At 48.2% G+C, this 10000-nt stretch overlaps 1 protein-coding gene across 1 annotated transcript in view; it reads right to left on the bottom strand.

Annotated features, from left to right (window-relative positions):
* Positions 1-2973, bottom strand: part of LOC138864469 (golgin subfamily A member 6-like protein 7) — a 4869-nt gene extending 1896 nt beyond the window's left edge. The window contains exons 1-2 of the mRNA XM_070131601.1: positions 2281-2973; positions 1176-1313 (exon numbers count right to left, since the gene is read on the bottom strand). Of these exons, the coding sequence (XP_069987702.1) occupies positions 1176-1313; positions 2281-2973 (831 nt within the window). The remainder of the gene's footprint in view (positions 1-1175; positions 1314-2280) is intronic.
* Positions 2974-10000: the final 7027 nt, after the last annotated feature.

The following is a 10000-nucleotide window of genomic DNA, read 5'->3' as shown; positions in this document are numbered from 1 at the left end:
ATTTTCCCTTCTTCCCCTCTTCTCCCCTCCCCTCCTCTTCCCTCTTTCGCTACACCAGCTTTTCCTCTTCGCTATTACTCACCCATCCTTTTTTTCCCTTCTTCCCCTCCTTTCCTCTTCCTTCTTTCGCTACACCTGCTTTTCCTCTTCGCTATTACTCACCCATCCTATTTTCCCCTCTTCTCCTTTTCTCCCCTCCCCTCCTCTTCCCTCTTTCGCTACACTAGCTTTTCTCGGAGATAATTGGGTCCCCTGGGAGGTGGAGAGACCAGCAGATAAGGATACGTGGTTAGGAGAAAAGGGGAAAGGGGGAAGGAGGAGGTGAGGGGAATTGAGAGGCGAGGTGAGGTGAGGAGAAAGAGGAGCTGGGAGGTGAGGGGACGGGGAAGGGAGAAGGGAAGGGGGAAGGTAAGGTGAGGAGTGAGGGGAATTGAGAGCTGAGGTGAGGTGAGGGGACGGCGAAAGGATGGGGAAGGGAACGAGAGGTAAGGGTTAAGGAGTGAGAAGGGGAGGGGGAGGGGAAGGGGAAGCGGGAGGGAGGAGAGAGGTAAGGCGAAGGTAAGAGTGGAAGGGGAAAGAAAGAGCGAAGGGAGAGGGATGAGGAAGGGGAAAGGATAAGGTGAGGTGGATTCCCATGATGATAAAGTGAGTGGATGGAGGAGGGAAGGATAAGGTGATGGTAAGGGGAAAGGACGAGGGAGGATTAAGGAGAAGGGGGAGGACAGAGTTAAATGAGGATAAGAAGGAAGAGGAAAGAGGAAAAGAAAGAAAGGAAGAGAGAGGGAAGAATAACATATTGTTAAGAGGAGAGAGAGGAGAGACAGTAGAGGGAGAAGAAAGAGGAGAGGGAGGAGAAAGAGGAGAGAGAAAGAGAAGAATGGAAAAATAGTAGAGGAAGGAGAAAGAAAAAGGGGAAGAGAAAGAGAAGAGGAAGGTAAAAGAAGAGAGGGAAGGAAAAAGAAGAGGGAAGAGAAAGAGAAGAAGAAGGAGAAAGAAGAAGACGGAAAACAAGAAAGGGAGGAGAGAGGGAGAGAAGGAAGAAAGGGAAGAAAGAGGGGGAGAGGAAAGTAAGGGAAGAGAGAATGAGAGAGGGAAGAGAGGGAGGAAGAGGTCGCCTTCCAAGACACGGCCGACTCAGAGTCTCAAAGTCAGCCGTTGGTAAGTCTTCAAAATACCTCGAGCTCCTCCCTCTCCTGGTAAATTAAGTGCTCTTGTTCCCGCGCCCTTTGAACCTCGGGGGCGTTCCTGTGCCTAGGGTTTTTACGACCTCCGGGGCCTTCAAAAACCGTACTTGTGGAAAGGGGCTGTAGAGGCTGCTATCCCTTGCGCGGGTAAGCCTGCATGCTGCTTATATTTCCGTCTACCCTTTCTCTTTCTCTTTGTTTATTCTTTTTTTTTCTTTTCTTTTCGTTTCTTTTCTTTTTTCTTTTTCTTTTCTTTCACTATTGCTAATTCCAGTTTTGCGCTGGGAGTTTCTGTTATAATTTTAGATTCTGTCTTTCTCTTGTTCCTTTTTTTTCGTTTTTTTTCTCTCTCTCTTTCTTTCCTTCTTTCTTTTTCTTTCTCCATTGCTGCTTCCAGTTTTGCGCCTGAAGTTTCTGTTATAATCTTAGCTCTCTTTCAATCATTTTTTTTTTTCTTGTTTCTCTCCTTATTTTCGAGTTATTCTTTACGCCTGAAGTTCCTGTTACTATTTTAAGCTTCTATTTCTCTATCTGTTTTTTTTTCTTTTTTTTTGTTGTTGTTGTTGTTTTTTTCTTTTTTAAACTTATCTTATCTTTTTCTACTCTAACCCCTTCAGTTTATCAAGATTACGTCACTTGAAATTCCTCCTTCCATTGCAGTTCTTCGTAACATAACGTAATAAAACACTTAATTATGAAAGGTCTTACCTGCTCAAACTTGGGACTTCTAAACGTTTTTTTTTTTTTTCTAAGTTCTTAAAATTAATTCACTAAGATACACAAGGTCATAACTGCTTGATTTTGGGACTTCTAAACGTTTTTTTTTAAGTTCTTAAAATTAATTCACTAAGATACACAAGCTCATAACCGCTTGAATCTGGGACTTATTTTTTTTAGATCATAAAAATAGGTTCTATTTTATACGATCTACACCATAATTCCAAGAAAAAATATTCATAACTACACTCAGCAAAGTTTCATTATGCACTATCTCTTCCAGATCCATTTGCAACTTGTATTCAATCTCCAACAGTATTATTAAGTCTCACATGTAAATCTTGGGTCACAAATTTCTAAGGGATATCAGAGGAACTACATCAAGGTCCTCCTCCAACAAAACAACCTCCTCCTCCAACAAAACAACCTCCTCCTCCAACGAAATATGCTCCTCCTCCAACAGAACAACCTCCTCCTCCAACGAAACAGCCTCCTCCTCCAACGAAACAACCTCCTCCTCCAACGAAATATGCTCCTCTTCCAACAGAACAACCTCCTCCTCCAACGAAACATGCTTCTCCTCCAACGAAACATACTCCTCCTCCAACAAAACATGCTTCTCCTCCAACGAAACATGCTCCTCCTCTAACGAAACATGCTTCTCCTCCAACGAAACATGCTTCTCCTCCAACAAAACATGCTTCTCCTCCAACGAAACATGCTCCTCCTCTAACGAAACATGCTTCTCCTCCAACGAAACATGCTTCTCCTCCAACGAAACATACTCCTCCTCCAACAAAACATGCTTCTCCTCCAACGAAACATGCTCCTCCTCTAACGAAACATGCTTCTCCTCCAACGAAACATGCTTCTCCTCCAACGAAACATACTCCTCCTCCAACAAAACATGCTTCTCCTCCAACAAAACATACTCCTCCTCCAACAAAACATGTTCTTCCTCCAACATAACAAGCTCCTCCTCCAACAAAACAACCTTCTCCAACACCACATCAAACGTCTCCTCCAATATATCAAGCTTATCGGAGTCAGCGTGAAGTCCTTCCTTCAACATCACAACTACTCCCTCCACCACCACATAAACTCCCTCCTCCAACACCACACCTCCTCCAACATATGAAATCCCTCCTCCAACATCCCAAGTTCCTCCTCCAATATATGAAATCCCTCCTCCAACATCCCAAGTTCCTCCTCCAACATATGAAATCCCTCCTCCAACACCACCACATAAAGCCCCCTCCTCCAACATGCAGAAGCCCCTCCTTCAACACCACATAAACCCCTCCTCCAGTACCACACTAAACCCTACCTCTCAACATACAAGCCCCTCATAACACCACCAAACCCCCTCCACCACCGTCCCCTCCTTCAACACCACATAAACCCCCTCCTCACCACCCCCTCCTCCAACACCACATAAACCCCCTCCACCCCCACCCCCATATAAACCTTCTCCTCCAACATCCAAACTCCTCCTCCAACACCACATAAACCCCTCTTCCAACACCACATAAACCTTCTCCACCAACACCACATAAACCTCCTCCTCCAACACCACATAAACCTTCTCCACCAACACCACATAAACCTTCTCCAACATCCCAAACTCTTCCTTCAACACTACATAAACCCCCTCTACCACCACCCCCTCCTCCACCACCCCCTCCCCCTTCCTATCTGGGACGCCAGCCACGGGCGGGACAAACAAAATATCTCATCGGCGACCGACATGGACTATCTCACGCCCATCACGCCCTTGAGGACTCTTATAACTCCTACGGGCGTGAGAGGAAGGAAGAGAGGAAGACGAGGTATAAGAAAATGTAAGATGATAAAGACAGGAGACGTGAGAAAAGGAAGAAGAAGAAGAAATAAATGAAAGGGAGAGACGGGGTTGTGAATGAGAAGAGAGTAGGAAGGGAGAAGGAGACAAATGATGATAATACGAAATGGAGGGAGAGACGAAATTGTAAATAGAGGAAGAGAGGAAAAGGAAGAAAATAATAATAATAATAAAAATAATACGAAACGAAATGGAGTGACAGCATTGTAAAAAGGGTAGGGTGATGAAGAAACAAAGAGAGAAAGACAAAGAAGAGAGAGAGTCAGAGAGAGAGAGAGAGAGAGAGAGAGAGAGAGAGAGAGCAGAGAGAGAGAGAGAGAGAGAGAGAGAGACAGAGAGAGAAGACAGAGACATAGAGAACAGGGAACAGAGACAGAGATAGAAAAGAGACAGGAAACAGAATGAAAAGAGAGACAAGACAGACTTGAAGGCTTAGAGACAGGCAAAGAAATCAAAAGAAAAAGAAAAAAAGAGAAAGAGACAAAATTATAGAAAAAAAAAGGAAACAGAAAAGGTAGCTTCCGAGAAACACAGCAATAAGAGAGGGAGAAAGTGAGAAGAGAGTTGTATGGCTGCCTAGGGAGGAAGGTAAAAAGGGGAAGAGGGGGGAGGACATGTACGGTTGCTAGAGGAGAGTGAGTGACGCACGAAGGAATTCAAATTGGAGTGAATGAGAGAGGACCATAGGGGAAGGTAAAGAAGGGAGGGAGGATGGAAGGAAGAGAAGGAGGAGAGAGTAAAGAAGGGAGGAGGAGGGATGGAAGAGAGAGAGAGAGAGAGGGAAAGGAGGAAGAAGAGGGTAGGAAGGAGGGAGGGATGGAGAGGAGAAGGAGGGAAGGGGAGGAAGGAGGGAGGGAAGAGGGACGACGGAGAAGGGAAGGAGAAAAGATGCAGGGAAAGAGGAGGAGAAGGAGAAGACGAAGGATGGAGGTGGGGAGGAGAAAGTGGAGGGACGAGAGGGGAAGAGGGAGGGAAGGATAAGGGAAGGTAAAGAGGAGGGAGGGAGGGAAGAGGGAGGAAGGAGGAAGGAGGAGGAAGAGTGGAGGAAAAGGAGGAGGGGAAAGGGAATAGGGGGAGGAAGGAGGAGGAAGAAGGAGAGGAAGGAGGAGGGGAAGGGGGAGGGAAGAGGAGAGGAAAGGAGGAGGGGAAGGGAGGGAGGAGGAGGGAAGAGGGACGACAGGAGGAAGGAGGGAAGAGGAGGAAAGATGCAGGAGAAAGGGAGGGAGAAGGGAAGACGAGAAGGATGGAGGAGGGAAGAGAGGGAGGAAGGAGGAAATAGGGAAAAAGAACGATGGAGGGAAAGAGGAGAAGGGAAGACCTTGAAGGGTGGAGGTCAGGGAGGAAGGAAAGGGAGGGAAGAGTGGGGGAGTGAAGAGGGAGGAAGGAGGAGGAAAAAGGAGGGAGGAGTAAGAACGAGAGAAGAGAGAAAAGGTAGGAAGGAGGAGGAGAAGGGAGGACGAAGGATGGAGGTGGGAGGAAGGAGGAGGGAAGAGGGAAGAGTGAGGAAGGAAGAAGAAAGAGGAGAGACAAGAAAGAGAGAGGGAGGGAGAGGAAAAAATGTCAACCCACACGCCACAAGTCTTGTCATCAAGGCAATCTCACCTCAAACGCCCCTTAACATAAAGCGCAAAACACAACATGACTAAATAAAAGAAAAACCTCGCATCTCACATCGTAGGTCGGTGTGGTGGTAGGGGGGGGGGGAGTAGAATGAAGCGTAAAAATAGAAGCTTCAAGATACACCTACGACGAAACTACAATCGGAATCGATCAAACGAATCTCTTACATTAATAATAATAATAATTTAAGGGTTTGCTGTGACAGGCTCTTATGACATCAGTCAAATTGTGTCTTGTCTGTTTATTGTGCTTCGAAACTACCCCCTGTGTGCGAGGAATGGCCGGGGTGACCATCCACTGGCAGTGCGCGGGAATCGAACGCGGGTCAGCAAGATTACTAGACGAAATCGCTACCACAGCACCACCCAGCACGCCATTGTGAAAACATTCGTTCTCATTTCATCCGTTTTTCCACATTTCTCCAACATTTCTCTCGGTCCAAACTCCACCATAATACAGACGCACGGATAACGACATAACACAACCGAACACGAACATCTAGTAACCGGTCTTGGTCCTCGCCTAGTCTCTCTCGAACGCCGGGTCGCCTGGGAAACGCTATTCGCTGCTTCGAACGAGTCAAAACACGTTTCACTTTGCCTCGCCATTGTTTACGTTTGTATCACTGTAAGGACTACTTTTCTCTTCGTATCTGCACGCTGGCTTCAACTACTTTCCTATGCCTCACACTACTATTTTGCTATTGTCGCTATTAATATTACTATTTCTGCTACAACTGTAAGAATAGATACAGCTATTACTATTACTATTTCTGGTACAATTGAAAGAATAGATACAGCTATTACTATTACTATTTCTGCTACAACTGTAAGAATAGATACAGCTATTACTATTACTATTTCTGCTACAACTGTAAGAATAAATGCAGCTATTACTATTACTATTTCTGCTACAACTGTAAGAATAGATACAGCTATTACTATTACTATTTCTGGTACAATTGAAAGAATAGATACAGCTATTACTATTATTATTTTTGCTACAACTGTAAGAATAGATACAGCTATTACTATTACTATTTCTGCTACAACTGTAGACAAGACCTGCAGCTATTACTATCACTATTTCTGGTACAATTGAAAAAATAGATACAGCTATTACTATTACTATTTCTGCTACAACTGTAAGAATAAATACAGCTATTACTATTACTATTTCTGCTACAACTGTAAGAATCGATACAGCTATTACTATTACTATTTCTGTTACAACTGTAAGAATAAATGCAGCTATTACTATTACTATTTCTGCTACAACTGTAAGAATAAGTGCAGCTATTACTATTACTATTTCTGCTACAACTGTAAGTATAAATAGAGCAATATGAAAATTAGCTTTGTTTTTATTACTATTACGGATGCTATAATCATTAAAGTTATGACGGTGAATAAATCCAATATTAGCATTATCCAAAAAATATGGTATTAATAATAATATATACAGGTACACATTAAATCTGCAGCTGTGTCATTGATGCATTCGTGCGCGCGCGCACACACACACACACACACTTTCTCTCTCTCTCTATCTATCTCACTCACTCACTCACTCATTCACTCACTCACTCACTCTGTCTCTGTCTCTGTCTCTGTCTCTATCTCTATCTCTCCCTCTCACACTCCACTCACACTCCACTCTCTCACTCTCACTCTCACTCTCACTCTCACTCTCACTCTCACTCTCACTCTCACTCTCACTCTCACTCTCACTCTCACTCCCTCACTCTCACTCTCTCACCTCTCCTCTCTATCTCTATCTCTATGTGTATCTCTATCTCTATCTCTATCTCTATCTCTATCTCTCTCTCTCTACTCTCTTATCTCTATCTATCTCCCCCTCTCCCTCTCCCCTCTCCCCTCTCCCTCTCCCTCTCCCCCTCTCCCTCTCCCTCTCCCTTCCCCTTCCCCTCTACACTCCCCTCCCCTCCTTTCCCTCTCTCCCCCTCCCCCTCCCTCTCCTCTCCCTCTCCCTTCCCCCTCCCCCCTCCCCCTTCCCCTCCCCTTCCCTTCCCTCTCTCCCTCTTTCTCCTTCCCTCTCCCTCTCTCTCTCCCTCTCCCTCCCTCCTCTTCCCTTTCCCTCTCTCCCCCTTCCATTTCCCTCTCCCTCCCTTCCCCCTTCCCCTCCCTCTCCCTCTCCCTCTCCCTCTCCCTCTCCCTCTCCCTCCCCCTCCCCCCTCTCCCTCTTTCCCTCTCTCTCCTCTCTCCCTCTTTCTCCCTCTCCCTTCCCCCTTCCTTCCCCCCTTCCCCTTCCTCTCCCTCTCCCTCTCCCTCTCCCTCTCCTTCCTACCCACTTCTTTCTCCCTTCCCTCTCCCTTCCCCTTCCCTTTCCCTCTCTCCCTCTTTCTCCTTTCCCTCTCCCCTTCCCTTTCCCTCTCTCCCTCTCTCCCTCTCTCCCTCTCTCTCCCTCTCCCTCTCCCTCTCCCTGGCCCACAGAAGCCTCACGGGAAGAAGCCTCCGGACACAAAAGACAAAAAATTCTCATCACGTTTTTGCTTCAGTTTAACTCGCCGAAAATTTTCTTGTTGTTTTGAACATGAGAAATAAATTGCGAACGTGAACTATTATGCCAGCGATTCAAGTATTTTCTTTGAAGTCAAGGAGAGATAATGAAGATGATGATAGAAGGGAGAGAGAGGGAGGGAGAGAGAGAGAGAGAGAGAGAGAGAGAGAGAAAGGGGGAGGGAGGGAGGGAGGGAGGGAGGGAGGGAGGGAGAGGGAAGGAGGAGGAGGAAGAGGAGGAAGAGGGAGGAAGGAGGGAGAGAGAGAGAGAGGAGAGAGTGAGAGAGAGAGAGAGAGAGAGAGAGAGAGAGAGAGAGAGAGAGAGAGAGAGAGAGAGAGAGAGAGAGAAAGAGAGAGAGAGAGAGAAAGATATGATAGAGAGAAAGAAAGATAGAGAGAAAGAGAGAAAGAGAAAGAAAGAAGAGAGAGAGAGAGAGAGAGAGAGAGAGAGAGAGAGAGAGAGAGAGAGAGAGAGAGAGAGAGAGAGAGAGACAGAGGGACAGAGAGAGAGAGACAGAGGCAGACACAGAGACAGAAGAAAGAGAGAAAGATAGATAGAGAGAGAGAAAGAGAGAAAGATAGATAGAGAGAGAGAGAAAGATAGATAGATAGAGAGAGAGACAGACAGACAGAGACAGAGAGAGAAAGACAGAAAGACAGAAACAGAGAGAGAGAGAGAGAGAGAGAGCCTTGTCGCAGCTCCAAACAATGGACTTCCACGTGTTTTGTCCTCCCTCAAGCCTATGTCATTACGGCCTCATCAAACGGCTCAAAAAGACGTGTGCCGTCGCAACGCGGGATTATGCACCCCCCACCCCACCCCCACACCACCCCCTACCCCCATCTATCCCTCCCTTCACCCATCTACCCTCACTTCCCATCCCAGCTTCCTACTACCTCCCCTCCCCCTCCTCCCCAGTCATCCTCTCTCCATATCCTCCTATCCTCATCATCCTACTCTCCTTATTTCCACCCCCATACCCTATCTATTCCCTCCTATCCTCCTTATTCCCATCCCTACACCGTTTTTTATTCCCTCCCACACACCCCTCCCTGTCTCACACCCTCCTAATTCCCTCCCACACACCTCCCTCCCTCTCCCACCACCCTCCCTATTCCCTCCCACCCTCCTCCCCTCCCCACACCCACCCTATTCCACTCCCACACCCTCCTCCCCTCTCCAAAATCCCTCCCTATTCCCTCCCACACCCTCCTCCCCTCTCCACACACCCCTCTCCACACTCTCCTACACCCTCCCCACCCCTCTCCACACACCCTCCCAATTCCCTCCCACACCCTCCCTCCCCTACTCCACACCCTCCCTACACCCCCACCTCTCCACCCTCCTCCCCCTCTCCACATCCCTCCCCTATTCCCTCTCCACACCTCCCACTCCTCCCCTCTCCACACCCTCTCCACACTCTCTACACCCTCCCCCCTCTCCACACCCTCCCTATTCCCTCCCACACCCTCCTCCCCTCTCCACACCTCCCAATTTCCACTACACCCCTCCCCCCTTCCTCCACACCCTCCCTATTCCCCCCCCACCCCTCCTCTCCCCTCTCCACACACCCTCCCAATTCCCTCCCAGACCTCTCCTCCCCTCTCCACACCCTCCCTCTTCCACTCCACACCTCCTCCCCTCTCCACACTCTCCCTATTCACCCCCCCACACCCTCCTCCCCTCTCCACACCCTCCTCCCCTCCCCACACCCTCCCCTATTCCCTCCCACACCCTCCTCCCTCTCACACCCTCCCTATTCCCTCCCACACCCTCCCGCCCTCTCCACCCTATTCCCCCCACGCCCTCCTCCCCTCTCCACACCCTCCCTAATTCCCTCCACATCCTCTTCCCCTCTCCCCACCCTCCCTATTCCCTCCCACACTCTCCTCCCTTCTCCCACACCCTCCTCCCCTCTCCCACCCTCCCTATTCCCTCCCACACCCTCCGCCCTCTCCACACCCCTATTCCCCCCACGCCCTCCTCCCCTCCCCACACCCTCCCTATTCCCTCCCACACTCTCCTCCCTTCTCCACACCCTCCCTATTCCCTCCCACACCCTCCCGCACCCTCCTCCCCTCCCCACACCCTCCTACAC

This window comes from Penaeus vannamei, chromosome 16 (genome assembly GCF_042767895.1).
Source record: "Penaeus vannamei isolate JL-2024 chromosome 16, ASM4276789v1, whole genome shotgun sequence".
NCBI lineage: Eukaryota > Metazoa > Arthropoda > Malacostraca > Decapoda > Penaeidae > Penaeus > Penaeus vannamei.
The sequence above is the reverse complement of the archived record's forward strand: the minus strand, read 5'-3'. Positions and strand labels throughout refer to the sequence as shown.